The 16,924-nt window shown below is 48.0% G+C and overlaps 1 protein-coding gene across 8 annotated transcripts in view; it reads right to left on the reverse strand.

Annotated features, from left to right (window-relative positions):
* Window positions 1-16,924, reverse strand: part of LOC147027127 (uncharacterized) — a 389,612-nt gene that overhangs the window by 158,052 nt on the left and 214,636 nt on the right. For all 8 annotated transcript variants that reach the window (XR_015058689.1, XM_085883308.1, XM_085883307.1 and 5 more), the window contains 2 exons: window positions 8,904-8,957; window positions 8,454-8,498 (listed from right to left, as the gene is read on the reverse strand). Coding sequence is in view for 7 of the 8 variants with exons in the window: in XM_085883308.1 (XP_085739434.1) it covers window positions 8,454-8,498; window positions 8,904-8,957 (99 nt within the window). In the remaining variant the exon portion in view is untranslated. The remainder of the gene's footprint in view (window positions 1-8,453; window positions 8,499-8,903; window positions 8,958-16,924) is intronic.

Here is a 16,924-nt window from a genome sequence, read left to right on the forward strand (position 1 = left end):
AGAGGCTAGATGTTGGCAAGCTCAAGGATGAAAGGGTAGCTGAGGAGTTGGTGGACAGGCTGAGTGGGGATTTGGGGGTCTGGGAGCTTTGGGGGATCCTGAAAAGTTGTGGAGTACCTTCAACACCACAGTCCTTGATGTTGCCAGTGGATGTCTTGGAACTCACCGGAGGGCGAATAATAATTTTGTCTCCCATGGGACACTGGATTCCATTGACCAGAGATGCAGGGCAAGGTGAAATGGCAGAGCTGAGCAGTTGAGGGAGTTGAGGCATAAAACTGTACATGTGCTGAGGGTGGACAAGGAGGCTGATGTGTGAGGAAGTTGTGAGGGGGTAGAGCATCATCTGTGGTTAAGTGATGCTCATTCTGCTTACAGGGGAAGTCATGCATTGTATTCCTCCAAGCACATTCCTCAGTGTACTGCAGTTTGGGCAGAGGGTGGTTTGCTCTTGACAGAGGAGTCCGAAGTGAAGGCCCACTGGGCTGGTTAATTTGAGTGGCTGTACCATGCTGATGCACCAGCTTTTGAGTTGGATGTCAGGGGTGTTGCAAACCCTGTTGCTGACCCTCCAATCAACTATGATCCACCTTCATTTGTGGAAAGACAGGCTGCGGTGAACAGGTTGACATGGGGTAAAGCTCCTGGTATCTGTGGTGTCCATGCTGAACTTCTCAAAGCTGGTAGAAATGCTGTGCTCACGTCGTTGCATGCAGTTCTGTGCTCTGCCTGGAACACAGGCATCATCCCAACTGAATGGAAGAGGGGCCTTGTTGTCCTTCTCTGGAAAGGGAAGGATGATCGCCAGGACTGCAACTACCGAGTGGTGATGCTGCTCTCAGTGCCGGGCAGGTTGTTTGCTCGGATAATTCTTGATAGGTTTCGCCACCAGCTGCTTGAGCCCCAGTGCCCAGAGCAGTCAAGCTTTACAGTTTACACCAAAGAGGTCAACGATTGACCGCATCACTGTCCCTCGGGTCCTCACTAAATGCAGACAAGAGTTTCGACAGGGCTGCTTGCAGCCTATGTTGATCTTTGCAAAGCGTTCAAGTCAGTTAATTGGGATGCACTCTGGAGGATTCTTGGTCTTCGGTGGTTGCCAACAAAACTGATCAATCTTGTGTCTGAACGATACTCTGGAAGTGAGAGTGCTGTGAGATGTGGTGATACCATCTCCAAATTATTTCCAATTGTTACTGGAGTTCATCAGGGGTGTAGCCTGGCCCCCACACTTTTCAGCGTTTGGATGGACTGGATTTTGGAGATGATGTCCGAGAGATAAAGCTGTGGTGCATCATTTGGGAATGGCAAGATCCCTGACCTTATTTTTGCAGATGATGCAGTCATTGCGGAGACTCTGGATATCCTTTAGGGGGCCTTCAAGTTGTTGAATGAGAAGTTGGAGCTGCTGGGATTATGGGTTTCCTGCGTCAAAACGAAAATCCAGCATCTTCGATGCTGTTGTCTTGTCTATACCCGTTTGTGGTGAGAATGTTGAGGGCAAGGGGAGATTCACTTTCCTTGGCAGTGATATTTATGTCTCTGCTGGCTGTGAGCCAGAGGTCAAGGTAAGGCCTGTGGAGTCATGGATTAACTGGATCATGGGGTGTGGCACTGCCTGTACCTGTGCAGGAGGATGAAAGTCTGAGTCTTAAGGTCCTTGGTGCTTCCAGTTTTGCTCTACGGATGTTAGACTTGGACTCTGACCAGGGATCTGAGATGGAGACTTAATTCTTTTGGTACCAGGTCTTTTCGGTGAATCCTTGGCTATCGCTGGCCAGACTTTGTGTCCAATGAGTGGTTGCTGAGAGAGAGACTCAAATGAGATTGGTTACCTGCATAGTCAGTGAGCATCACCTGCGGCTGTAGGACAAGTGGCTCATTTTCCTGATGCTGATCTTTCTCACCAGATTCTCTCAGCAAGGGAGCCTCATGAATGGAGGAGGCCAATGGGCCAGCCACGTGCCTCGTCGTTGTAGCAAGTTGATCGGCATGTCAAGGAGATGAGGATGGGCGAGGCATCTGCCTGCGGAACGGCCAGACAGAGGCTCCTGGAGTACTAGCGGAAAGTCGATGCAGGGTCACACTGCTCCGGCACATGCTCTCATACCTGACTTGACCTGACCTGATCTGAGTCCTGAAGAAGAAATGGACTGACAGTGATTTGCAATCACAAGACAGCAGGGTCTGACTGGGATACAATGCAGTCAATGACAGGTTATTCTGAGTGAGGTTGAAAGGACATCCAGTGAACACTACCATCATCCAGATACATGCTCCAACTTCTACAGAGGATAAAGAAAATGTGGAGGAATTTATGGAAAGTTGCAGGAACTGGTAGAACAGGTGCCACAAGATGTATTAATTATGATGGGGGACTAATGCAAAAATTGGAGAAGCAGTAGCACCAGGGAAGCAGGACAGCATGGACATGGTATCCAAAATGAGTCAGGGAGCGAATGCTGGAGTTCTGTATGGAAAATGATCTTGTAATTGCAAACACATGGTTCAAACAACCCAAACACACATTATGTACATGGAGTTCACCTGATGGATAACATAGAAATCAGATTGAGGACATTCCAATGAACAGAAAATGGAGAATTGTTGCGCAATCTGCCAATACTCTGCCAGGCACAGATTGTGAGACAGATTATAAACTCTTTGTGGCAAAACTACGAGTCAACTTGAGAAAGGTGAAAAAAAAAACTCCTTCCTGACATAACCTTGAAAACCTATCTAAATATAATGCAATAAAGGTAAAAAACGGTTTGGCAGAGCTGGACTTGATTGACAGAATGGAAGTCAAATTGTGGCAATATGTTGAAGACATTGTAAAAGGAAGAGGGGAAAAACAACATTCCAAAAGCAAGCAAACAGATTGCTAAATGGCCAACAGAAGAGGAAATAAATCTTGCAGCCAGAAGAAGAGAAACGAAAACCAAAGGCACATCAAGAGAGGACATTAAGCGGCTCAATGCCGACTTCCAACGACAAACTAGGAAAGACAAAGATAAGTATTTCAGAGACATGCATATAGATAGAAAGTGACAACAGAGAAGGAAAAACAAGAGAACTTTTGAAAAAAAAGATCAGAAGGATCACAGAATGTTTCGGTCTCAGACTGGGGTCCTTAAGAGGAGAACAGGAAAAGATCTGACAGAAGAAACACATGTGAAAGAAGGATGGAAGGACTATACTGAAACTCTATACAAAGAAGATTGCAATATGATGGCAACCTTTGAAGAAAGAGAATGTGAGCAAGAACCAATGGTGATAGAATGTGAGGTATGTGGAGCCCTGGAAGGTTTCGCAAATAGAAAAGCACCAGGTGTCGACTAAATTCCAATATAACCATTTAAAGTAGTCCGGGAGGCAATCAAAATATTAACAGCTATCTGTGCACAGATAGGGTCCTCCCTTTTGCACAAACACAATATAGGACTGTATGGCATAAAAGGTGGAAGCAGTCAATCTACATACCATTGCCAAAGAAAGGGGATGGAAGATAATGTTCAAATAACCGAACCATTGCTTTAATTTTATTAGTAAATATCATTCATCACAGAATATAACCTCATCAAGGTATAGAAGACTTCTCTGAGGTACCATTCAAAATTGGGGGCACTAATTGAGGAAACAAACCCTACAACAGGTTTAAGCCTCTCATTTACTTAGGGGGGAGGATAAGCCTGGTGTTGGCTTAGTGGTTAGAGTGGCTGGCTTGGGATCCTTGGGTCCTGAGTTCGAGCTCCGTTGGCCACTGAATTAACACCAGGGGGTTGACTCAGCCCGTCATCCTTCCGAGGAAGACAAAATGAGTCCCAGTGTACTGGTCCCGGTGTATGCCCCGGTTAGAACAGGTGTAGCATATTCCTGTGTGTCGTAAGAGGCGACCAGGGTTGGCGTCAGGAAGGGCATCCGGCCATAAAACATTGCCTTAAGAAGGGAACCATGATTGCATGGAGCCTGCAAAAAAAGCTAACTCCTGCTCAGCAGGGGAAAATGGCTGGAAAAAAAGTATTTACTTAGGGGGAGGCTTAATATGAGGAAATGGGCAAATCAAAATAAAGGGCTTCATCTATTTGAAATAATTAAGTGCAATTTTCCTCCAAATAGTGTACCAATGGTGAACTGTTTGATAACATCATGCAAGATGCAGAAAATGAAAAATAAACTCAAAAATATGAAGACCAAGCCCAAAAAATTGCTTTTCCTTAATTTTTGGAAAATATTTTTAATGCAAGGCTCGAACAAAAGGCTTGTTTCACAGCAAGAAAATCAACAATGCAGGATGTTTTGCTTTTGCAACAATAAATATTGCCAAAATAGTGTTAATGACAATTCTGAGGCTGAGGTGGAGATAATATAGGACTTTCAGAGTGAGGAATGGAGGCATTTATTACTAAAAGGAGATGCGTCCATCCGTCCATCCGTCGCTCCATGTGTGTCCATCACACTTCGTTTTAAAGAGTTACTGCCACTGTAGAGTAATAAAAATGGTGCCTTTGGAAATATAATGATCAATTTGCTTGGAACAAAAATTTGTGTCCATTTAATATTAAAGATTCTTGTTTAAAAAGCCTGACTTTCCAGTATTGAGGAAGAAAATGAGGGAATGCGAGCTTAATGTAGCATTTCCAATGGAAACATTTATTATTCTATGACAGCATCAATCCTTGAGGGAGACATGGGAGGATCACACAAAATTACATATCGTAATACTTCTCAAAGTACTGTTGGACCCCGCTATTCACGGGGGATATGTTCCTGGAAAATGCCGCGAATGGTGAATCCACAAATTGCAAGGCATTGTTTCAATGGAAAAAAGGGGATAGGTTTCCGGCGGTTCGTGACCCGTGAATGGCAAAGCTGCGAATGTCGACACCATGAATGTCACGCCTTGTTTCAATGGGAAAAAGGGGGATAGGTTCCCGGAGGTTCCTGATTCATGAAAAATGCCGCCAATGGCGAATCCACAAATGGCGAAGCCGTGAATGTCGCACATTGTTTCAATGGAAAAGGGGGATAGGTTCCCGGTGGTTCCTGATTCAAGGGGGAAACTTTTAAAGTTTAAAATCTTTTCCACCACAAATGCACATAATTACAGTTTCATAAAAAATGCTTACAAATAAGAAAAAAAGACAACATCAGGTACCGTTTTCAATGTTTATTGAAGGAATGTGATAAAACAGTTTATTAAAAGTGATAAACCAACCATACTGTAAAAGTAAAAAACACAACAGCAGGTACCATTTCAAATACTGATTTGCGTGCACGCACACGCATGCACACACGCACGCGCACACACACACACACGCACACGCACACACACCTTTTCAGATGATGATGATGATGATGATGATGATGATGATGATGATGATGATGATGATGATGATTTAAATTCCAGTGAACTCAGTGGAATCATCTGAAGACAGCACAGGTGAGGGTGTTGATGAGTCGTACATCGAAAGGAATGTAGGTGAAGCTGCTGAAGCAGATGAGGATCCTGATGAGTTGCTCACTGAATGGCATGCAGAAGAGGAAAGATAGGCAGGAAAGGCAGGATGGACAGAAAAGGCAGGAGAGGCAGGCGAGGATGCTGATGCTCCTGAGGTGGACGGACCACGGCAGAAAAAAATCCGTGATTGAGAGCTGCCTGGCAGATTGCACAGGTTTCTTTGTGTCGCTCCTTATATGGTAGTATCATTTCATCAAACCCCCTCTTGAACTTGAGATAATGCTCAATGAACCGATCGGCGTCTAACAGCCTCTCAGTAATTCACCGCACACCCTGCAGCATCTCACCCAGGAACTTGACCGTGAGGTTGGACTCGACACCTCTTCCTCATTTTCACTGCCCACTTCCTCCTCCTCCTCCTCCTCCTCAGACACCATGGTAATGGCACCTAACTCCTCCTCGGTGAGTTCCTCGGCATCGAGGCGATCAGGGAATCCACCTCCTCAGGCTCCATATCGTCAAAGCCTTCGCCTCTCACCTGCTGTGCCAACCAGACAATTTCATGCTTCTTTTCTGTGTTGTCGGGAAAGCCTCTGAAGTTCTTTGCTGCCTGTGGCCACAGGTTGTGCCAGCAGGCATTGATAGTGGAGGCTCTCAACTCTTGGGTGATATTGGGTGGTGGTATTGGGCAGCAGGTCCAATGACTATTTGATTGCGTCAATGCAATAGGTTATGTTGAACTCTTTGCAACACTGCCTGACGGTGAGCTCTGGGCCAGCTCACTCCCGGGCAGTGTCGCATCCAAAATGCGGTGAAAGGTGCGGTGCGCATAATAGGTTTTGAAGGCGGAGATTTCCCCTTGGTCAAGCGGCTGGATCAGGGAGGTGGTATTGGGCAGCAGGAAGATCACCTCGACATTCGGGAGAGCCACATTCAGGTCCCCGGGTTGGCCAGGAACGTTGTCGATGAGCAGGAGAACTTTGAACACAAGGTTTTGTTCCATCATCACCTCTCCATCTGAGGGACGAAACAATTATGGAACCAGTCGATGAAAATTGCTGCCGTCACCCACCACTTCCTGTTGGCCCTCCAAAACCTGGGCAGCGTGTGCTTATTCTTGCCCTTGAGAGCATGCAGATTCAGGGAATGGTACAGCATCATTGGCTTCGTTTCTCCAATCCCCTTATGCATTTGCACAGAGGAGAAGAGATACCCAGTCATTTGCAGCCTTGGATCCCAATGCTGTCCCTTCGTGCTTCGAGATAAAAGTTCACGTTGGCTTTTTTTTTCCAAAACAGGCTGGTTTCATCAGCATTGAACACATGCTCTGGCAGACATCCCTTCTCCTTGATGAGCTGTGCAAGTTAAGCAGAGAATGTTTTGACCGCCTCGTTATCCACAGAGGCACACTCGCCTATCAGTTTGACGTTGTGAAGACCGTAGCACTTCTTGAAGCAGTTAAACCATCCCCTGCTCACTTGGAATGGACTAGGGCCAATCGTACCCGCATTGCTCGAACCCGTGTCACTCGTGATCACACCACCCGCACCAGCCAGATGCGTGTACATACGCATCGCCTTTGTGCAAATGAGAGGTCAAATTAAAGGCAAGTTCTTCTGTGCGTTGTCCTCAATCCATACACTGAGAGCCTTCTCCATCCTTTTTATATGGACATACCGGATGTGGATGACCACTTTGGTGCTCGGTACAGTGCTCGCCATAAAACTATCTCAGATCGCCTTCTCGTTCTTCTGTATGTCGCAAACCGTGGATTTGTTTACTCTATACAGTCTGCCCACAGAGGCCACATTTTGTCCTCTCAACAACTGGTCCAACATCTGCATTGTGACTCAGGCTCACCACTTTCTTCTGCCTCTTGGCAGTTGATGCATCTTGGGAACTTGTCTTGCACTTGAGAGCCATGTTTGATGAGCAAATGAGCGGTACGAGAGGCAAAACACCAGTCAAGGCAGCGGGACGAGAATAATGATTGAGACCCAAAACACGCTGCACATACTACAGTAGTCATGCGGGAATTGTGGGTCATGCAGGAATTGTGAGTAGCTGTGGGAGGGGTGAGTAGTCTGCCCCTTGTTTGTTGGGGGAGGGGGGCGGATGGGGGGAATGGTTGCGGATGCGAATGTTTTACTCAGTTGGGGTAGATGTGGTAAAATGTTTTAATTGTGTAACTGACGGGAGGAGGAGGGGTGAGTGGCATCTTCAGCAGCTCGTAATAGATGTGGTGAAGCGTCCTTATCGCGCAAATGGGGGAAGAAGCCACACAGTTTGGTTTATAGTGTGAATGGTGGGAAATGCAGCTCGGCTCAGTTACAGCATGGCTTGTGGAAGACGTGTTTTAGAACTGTGTTGTATGCGCAGCTATGAGAGATATGTTTTTGCACGCAGTACAGTAAAGTACTGGACAGTATGTACATGTATATACATACAGCATGGTTATAACGTGCCTGGTGGAAGATATGTTTTGGAACTATGTTATGTGCGCAGGTCGTGAAAGATATGTTTTTGCGTCCAGTACTATACTGCACTGTACTGTATGTCCATACAGCACACTTATAGCATGGCTAGTGGAAAACATGTTTCAGAGCCGTGTTATGTACGCGGCTCGTGGAATTTTTTTTTCGCCCGCGAAAAACTGCAAATACTTGAAGCACAGGGCCTCAATTATAGCAGTTTATAAACCACGAATACGTGGGATCCGACAGTAATAAAAAATATGGTATATATAATAAAACGGAAGGAGCACACAAACAACAATAACCACAGCCGTGACAATTAAGTGTTATAAAAGATCCTTGTTCCACGTGTTTCACTTAATTTTACATCCTCATTGAAACTTATAAATAGACATGCAATATTTTTGTGAAGTACAACATGCTGTCTTTTGATTAAATCCATCAGCGAAGTGACGGGGAGGCATGCCAAGTTATAAGCAAAAGTAGAATGAGCCAATATTTGAATTTATATTACTTACAAGCTCTCCAATTCCCCCAATGTTTCCAAGATCACCTTTCTTCCCCTGGAGTCACAATCAAGAAAAAAAACTTGTGTATTTATTATTATTATTATGAGGATTGAATAAGATAAATTTGCACTGTATTATATAAAAACACAAATACGTTTTCCAAGCTGAGCCAAATTTAAGTACTAGGTCTCCACAATTCATTATTTCACTGTTAATATTACAGAACGCTTGTTTTTGATTCAGAACTTAATATATCAAATGAAATTAATATTTGGTAGCACAGTGCAGAACCAGTGAGAACATATACCTCTTTGCAAATCGAGATGAGCTAATCTCCACTTCCATTGATTGATTTAAGGCATTATCTGATTTTCTCGAAGCATTACTTGATGAAAGGAGGTCTCTCCATTCACCATGTCCAGGTAGTATTTTCCAGAGGACTGGATGAAGAAGACATACCTTTGGCCCTAGATGCCCAGACTTTCCTGGAGCACCTTTCTTGCCAATTAATCCCTGCAAACACAAACAGCTATCAGCGTTGTTAATCGACTCAAACTGAGACTACCATTAGATATAATATTACAATACAATAATGCTTTGAAAAATAGGAATCTAAAATTGTAATTAACACACCACAAATATATGCATATACTGCATGCATGTATGAAGACGTAAATGAATATATATATATATATATATATATATATATATATATATATATATATATATATATATATATATATATATATACACAGCTCTGGAATCTCCACCATAAATGTATATATATATATATATATATATATATATATATATATATATATATATATATATATATATATATATATATATATATATATATGTATATATATATATATATATATATATATAAATATATATATATATATATATATATATATATATAATCTATATAAATAAATATATATATATATATATATATAAATATATACATATATATATATATATAAATATATACATATATATATATATATATATATATATATATATATATATATATATATATATATATATATATATATATATATATATATATATATATATTGTTGTGGTTGAGGAAATTCGCAAACCACCATTCAGGTCCTGTAGGTGAGGTATCTCTGTAAGTACATGTGTAGTTAGCCCAAACCCGTTGTTTAGAGGGAATAAATGTCATTCATTCGGGCTGCGACCCTTTAAGATAGCCGTTTTTCTGTTCTATCTTTATTTTTAGCCAACCACATCTCAACCGCCATCACACAACAACCACCAACCGCAACGCCGCTTCACAACAACAACAACGCCAACAGCCACGACCTTTACTGTCACAACTCGCTCTCGCAACCATCGCATCACCGCCATTCCAAGCGTCGCCATGGCCATCACCGCCACAATAAACCCTCCACCACCTTCACCTCTCCTTCTGCGGCCTTTCCCGCACCGCTTGTGGGCACCGATTCTGGACTCGTACAGGGCGCGCGCCAAGCAGCGGGTGCAAAAAGCGGCCTTTCCGAGAAGTCGGATCAAGAATGATACACGCCCACTTCTGATCCGTCCAATCATTAAGCGCGGGGCGATTTGGCCCCGCCTCCAGGCGCGTCGGAGTAGAATCGATATATGCAAATTCGCGGATCAGGAATGATTCACGCCCACTTTTCCTCCATCCAATGGGCGAGCGTGGCTCCGCCCCCGAGCCCATCCTGATCCGAAAATCTGCATATGGTTTCTCCTGCTGCACTATAAAGCGCCGAGCGTGGGGCGAGTGGAGGTTTTTCTGGAGGAGAGTCGGTCTGTCGGGGTTCGGAGTCTGTCGGGGAGCTGCAGAGAGGAGAAGCCGGGAACACGGTCGAGGGCGCAGTGGAGTCGCTCGTCGCGGGACCCAAGCAAGCCAGCTATCCTCTTTCCCCAGAGCATCAATTCCCCCCGTTTCCCCCCGCGCTGAGATAGTGCGAAAAGGGGGCCCCGTTCCCACCCCATTCCAAGCAGTGCCAACGAAACCCGCGGAGGAGCGCGGAGTCGGGGCACCGCTGCCATTTTGCGGCTCATCACAAGATGGGTAGGCTCCATGCGGTTTCGGCCACAGACCACGTCTGCCCCCTTGTATTCGAGGGTGGCCCCTTTCTTTTGCTTTTGAGTATATGTGTTGTCGGCGCCGTCTGTAAAGTAAAACTGTGTAAGTGTTGCCGTGTGCTCGCGTAGTTGGTAGTAGATCTGCATTGTGTTTCTTTCGTTGCAATTGCTTTTGGTGCATAATTGTTGTGTTTCTTTTACATTTGCTTTTTGTGCATAATTGTTGTAATTGTATATGTGTGCTCTCCGTTTGCCGCAGAATAAATGTGAATTATGTTGAACTGTTTTTCCCGTTTCGCTTCGTCTTTTCTTAAATTGAATCTCCATCTTACTTCACGTAAAGGGTTGGTCGTGGGCTAAAAAAACGCCCGACAATTAATCGGAACCGTCGAGGTTGACGATAACACCGCTCGGTTATCCCGATAGTACAGAACGGGTCGCTTAAAGTGGCCCGTGTCCGAAGTCGACCTGCGGCGAGGTGCCATCGCCCGGTCTACCCTCCGTGTGGGTACTTAGGTTAGTCGAATTTGGCGAACAACCCTATCCCACGCGGGGGGCCGATTGGCACGATCGTGGTGAGGCCGAAAGGCCCACCCGTGACTAGTTCCCGGCGTTAGTCCGAGAGGGTCACGACGGAATTGTCCGTCCGGTGGGCGACGTGCCGCGATTCGAGTTACGTGGGCGATCGCACGCCGGCGGGCGCGAATTCGCAACACTGGTGTCAGGTCGTGGGACACAAACTCATCCCCCTCCTCGTGACACTGGTGTCGGAGAGCGGGAAAACGGGCTCTCCTGTCTCCAGCTAAATTCACGGGAATCGGTCCAGGGGTGAGAGGAGCGACCCCCAATTCCCTACAAATTACGAGCGATTTAAATTAACCCTTTACGAGAAATAAGATGGCGTCTCAAGGAGAGCGGGAGCCGGGGGTATTAGAAATGGATTTAGAATGTGTAGAATCCATGGTCCAGGATGAAAACCCCGAGCAGGAAATGTTGGTTGTACAGGACGAACTCGCCCAACTGAACCCGGGGCCCGAAATAGGTGCGGCGGCGGCCGCGGTGTATGACACCTCCCCTCCCCCTCTCCACCAAAACCCTTCCACGAAGCCGCGCTGTCGAGGCGAAGCCTTGGTGAATTACACACATCGGCTCGGCCGGGACGAAGCCGCGCTGTCGAGGCGAAGCCTCGGTGAATTACACTAATCGGCTCGGCCGGGGTCATGGGTCACGCTGTCGAGCGAATGTTTTATTGGTTTCTACCACGTCGGCTTTGCCGGAGTTGTTGGTCAACGGTCAGGGGTCGATTCTCGCTTCCCCGGCCCTATAAAAGCATGAGCAGAACGGAGCTCAGGGCCAGTCGGTTTTACGGAGCTCAGGGCCAGTCGGTTTTACGGAGCTCGAGGCAGTGTCGAGAGAAGTGTCGGTGGGTCAGTTGCCAGTGTTGGTGAACGGAGCTCGCAGTCAGCCGGTTGTGCGGAAACGGTCGTGGTGTCAGAGCGAGAGTTGTTGAACGGCGCAGGGACACAGAGAGGGGCTTGGAGGCAAACCAGAGGGCTACGTGGAGACCACTGCCGGGAAAAGGGGCGAAGTGGAGACCACAGCCAGGGAGAGTTTGCCGGAGCCAAGGCGGTCCATGGTGCTCGTTCGAGCATCAACTCGCTAAGAGAGTGTCAACTCGCTAAAAGAGCATCAACTGGCTAAGAGGGCATCGACGTGCTGAGTGAGCATCAGCAATTCCCCCAGAACGAGCATCCGTGCAGAGAAAGCGACAGTAACCCCGTTGCACTGAGAGAGCATTGACCTGCTGAGAGAGCATCGACGTGCTGAAAGAGCACCAGCAATTCCCCCCATACCGAGCATCCGCGCTGAGAGAGCACCCGTAACCCCATCCGTTCTGTGGTGCCTGCTGTGTGGCGCGAGCCTGCACATCCGGGTGGAGAATGCCGGAGAGAGCTCACCGACCAAGCCGGGTGCCCGAGGACAGGCACGGCCATGCCAGGCCGTGGGGGAGTAGACGTCGCGACCTGCCCACCGTCGCGCCACGAGGGCGCAGGTAAGACCCTTCGGTTCCATGGGCCTGACCATTCATCCAGGCTCCATGTCACATTCCGTCCACGGACCTGTCTGCCACCTTTGACTTTGGGGGTGGCTTTTCTTTGCTTTTTGTATAAATGCATGTGGTGGTGCCATCTAGGAAGTAGACTTGTGTAAGTGACTGTGTGTGCGAATAAAACGCTTCATTCGGTGGTTATTCTTTTATCTGCTTGCTTTCACTGTGCATACGTGCATGATTCATTGCTGTCACTGTAAATACGTGCAATGTCTAATAAATGTGCTTTTTGAACTGTTCCCTGCTCGTTGCGTCCTATTCCCTGTTTTAAAAGTGCCATCTTGCATCACGGAAGAAATTGGTAGAGGGGTCTAAGCACCCGGTAAACAGAGTCACATCCGTCGAGGTCAGCGATAACACCGCTCGGTTATCACTGTAGCACGGAATGGACCGCTTAAGCGGTTCATGTCCTCGGCTGACCTGCGGCGAGGTACGATTGCCTGGTCGACTACTCGCGCAGGTACTGAGGTAGGTCGAATTTGGCGAGCAACCCTATCCTGCGCGGGTGGACAATTGGCACGATCGTGGTGAGGTTAAACCCCCACCCGTGACTAGCTCCTGGCGGTAGTTCCAAGGAGGGTCACGACTGAATTGTCCGACCGGTGGGCGACGTGGTCACGATTCGAGTTACGTGGCCGATCGCACGCCGGCAGGCGCAAATTCGCAACACTGGTGTTCAGGAGTGTGGGATTCGAATCCACCCCGGTCTCCAACTAAATTTACGGGAGTCGGACCAGGGGTGTGCGAAGCAACCCACCGCCCCCCCCAAAATTACGAGCGATCTAAATTAATTTCTTCCGGGATATAAGATGGCGTTTCAAGGCGAGCGGGTGCCGGGGGTAGAAATGGATTTAGAAATGTTAGAATCCATGGCTCAGGATGAGAACCCCGAGCAGGAAATGCTTGTTGTGCAGGAACAATTTCTCCCCCAACCAAACCCAGAGCCCGAAATGGGCGCGGTAGCGGCCGCGGTGTATGACACCTCCCCTCCCCCTCTCCGCCAAAACCCCCCCGATCCTTGCCGAATCGGCTCAGCCGAGTGTACTTGACATGATCTTTCAAGCAATGAACGAGATGAAAACAAATGCGCAGGAAATGAATGCGAAAATGGATGGCAATGTGCAAACGCTGCGGGAAGAGATGCAGCAAATAGGCCGAGGCCTGCAGGCAGGCATAATGGCAATTGTGGGGAGCGAAACGCGGGCAGTGGAGCTCAACATGGCGCCGCCACGTGCTGGAGTGAACGAGCTAGGGGGGAGTGCAACGGCTGTCAGGCCCGCAATGGAGGCGGGTGAAGACAGATTAATTCGGCGGACGTGTTGGGCGAGAAGCGTAAAGGTGACGGAGAAAGTGACGGTGACACAGAGCGAAAAAGTAATGGGGGTGACTGAGACGTGTACGGCAAGACACGTGGAGACGGCAGAAATAATAGTGGAGACAAGGGAGGTGATGGGTGATGAGGTGACTGAGTTGGCAGAGACACGGGAGATCGAGGGTGAATTGGACGGGGTTAAGGACGAGCACACACACACGGAGGTAGTGGAGGATAATGAGGGTGAGCTCGCGGAATGTCTTGTGACCCGGTGCGAGCAGCTGGATAGCCTCCTCCAGGAACGAGGGGATGGAATATGCCCCTTGAAGCAGTTCACGACCAGGTGGGTCCGGTCGAGCTTCGCGGAGTTGAGGGGCGAGTGCTGTTGACGAGTGCACGGAGAGCTTGGGGGGCATGGAGGCCCCGGGAACTCTAGTGGTGGCACGATTCCCCAGCGTGGTTGTCCCGGCATGTGTGGTCCTGGTGTGTGTGGTGTCGAGGTGTTTGTTCACGAGTGTGGCAAAATGCGTGCTGCAACGCCCACATAGTGTGGGTGAAAGGCGTTCTGTGAAAGGGACCACGTGTGTGAATAATAGGGTGTGCGTGGTTGCGAGTGAACCGAGGTGCGTGCCTCCCAGCATGCCGTGTGTCGATGAGGCACCGTGTGTGGAACAAACCACGGGTGCGAGTGAAAAGACGCGAGTGAGTGAAAGGCCGCGAGTGAATGGAACCACGTGTGCGAGTGAAAGGGCATGCGTGAGTGAACGGCCGTGTGCAAGAGAGACCGTGTGTGTGAGAGAGCGGTATGCAAGGGAGATGGCGGCCAGCATGTGGGAACATGTAACCGCATGTCCTGGTGTGATGCCATCTCGAGGTGTGTGAGCCTCGTGGCATGGGGGAGTTTGTGCGCGAGAGTGCGACGGAGACGGGACCAGATGGTGAAGGACAAAGGCCGGGTAGCGGCCGTAGCTGCATTGGGGACCGTGCCGGGTTTGCACGGCAGTGTGTGCAGGGTCCGTGCTGTGCAACGCACGAGGCCGCCACGTGCGTGGCTGCGGGAGTGAAACCCGGTCCGTAAACACCAGCGGAGGATTTGCCGATCCCGCGGACGGACAAAGGTTAGGCTGGATTACGGATTTGGACCGGACGGGTTCTCCACGCAGGCGTGTGTGTGAAGCTCCGACGGGCAGAGCAGATGTGTTCGTGTGGGGAACCCCTCGAAACGCGAGGCTTGTTTTTTTTAATGTGCAGGGTGATGCCATGGCTGCAAGTGGGGTTGGAATCCGGCAGGAGGGGAATCCCTGCCAGATGGTGCCGTCCAAGAGGGACGAGGTGCAGGAACAGCTGCCATGACGTCACGGGAGTAAAAAGAGCGCAGGCTGCGAGTTGCCACGCTGGTGATGCGCAGTTGGAAAACAAAGTTGACCAAAGCAAGCCTCGCTTCAGGTGAACAGGATTCCCAGGCAAGGGGTGGAAGACCCCCTTGCTGGGCACAGGACACCACTGGTCAGGGGGATGGGTTAGTTTAGCAAGACCGGTCTCATGGGGGCAGGGGCAAGTCCTCATGGGGCCCATGGAATGGATTAGTTAGAGGGATTGGACTTGAGATTTAGGAGGAGAGATGGAAAATAATATTTGGAGACAGTGACAGACTGTGAGTGTGTTGAGGGGACGTAGCTAAGCTACGTCGTGTTAAAAAGGAACGTGCTGTAGTTTAAGGGATGACGTGGGAGCACGAGGTAGTTAGGGGATGTAGTCAGAAGGATGGCTGAGTTCAGCGACGGAGTGTGAGAGTTGAAGAGTGGAAAAGGTACATGTCGAGTGAGTGAGGCCAGCGGATCTGTATGAATGGAGCGAATGTGGTATGCATGGTGCGATGAGTGATTGGGGGGAGGAGTGATTCCCACGCAAGGGACCCCGGGGTCAGAATAATGTGAGTTAGGGGGTTAGTCAAATTGACAAAATGGAGGTTGTTTTGCTGTTGGTGGGAATGTAGGCTCGAAACCCATTTGGAGGGGTGCAGGAGCCCTGTTGATGGGTTGGGAGCGTGGCTGCGAAAGGTGAGTATCGCTGAGTGTGTATCCCGGGCACCGGGCTAGTCGGCCGTGGTTGGCCAAGGGCCATGGGGGGCCGGGATAGCGTAGTGGGCATGGGTGACCCGCTGATGCAGGCCCAGGGCGCCATAGGCCGCGTGGGCAGTGCGTGGGCACGGGCGACCCTCAGAAAGGGGGCCCGGGGCGCCAGCCTGCCACGTGAGCATTGAGGGGGAGTCGCCAGGGAGGGCGCTCCCCAATTTAGGGAGCTGGTAGGCTTGGAGGCAGTTGTAGTGCCCGGGGGTGCCATTGTTGGAGAATCGGCAGAGGGTATTTCCTGCCAAGGGAGCCACGCATCCTTGCCACGAAACTGTGAGGGCACGGGAGGAAAATTGGAGGGCGAGGCCCGAAATTGTGAGGACACCAACACAGGCGATGGGAATCTGGGTTGATAGAACCGATAGTTTAAGCGAGAGGCGCTTGTTGAAAGCCCCGGGGTTGTTTAGGGTATATATTTATATAAATATATATATATATATATATATATATATATATATATATATATATATATATATATATATATATATATATATATATATATATATATATATATATATATATATATATATATATATATATATATATATATATATATATATATATATATATATATATATATATATATATATATATATATATATATATATATATATATATATATATATATATTGTTACGGTTGTCGAAATTCGCATTACACCATGAAGAGTCCTCAGCTGAGATATCTCGATAAGTCCATGTGTAGTAAGCCCACACCCGTTGTATAGAGGGAATTTATGTGATCCATTCGGGCTGCGATCCTTCAGTTTGCCATTTTTTCTTTATCTATTTTTATTTTCGACCATTAAGCCGCCAACAACGCAAACAGCCACTACCTTTTCC

The sequence above is a fragment of the Eptatretus burgeri genome, chromosome 5, assembly GCF_056783735.1.
Source record: "Eptatretus burgeri isolate ZD-2024b chromosome 5, Ebu_testis_v1, whole genome shotgun sequence".
Classification (NCBI taxonomy): Eukaryota; Metazoa; Chordata; class Myxini; order Myxiniformes; family Myxinidae; genus Eptatretus; species Eptatretus burgeri.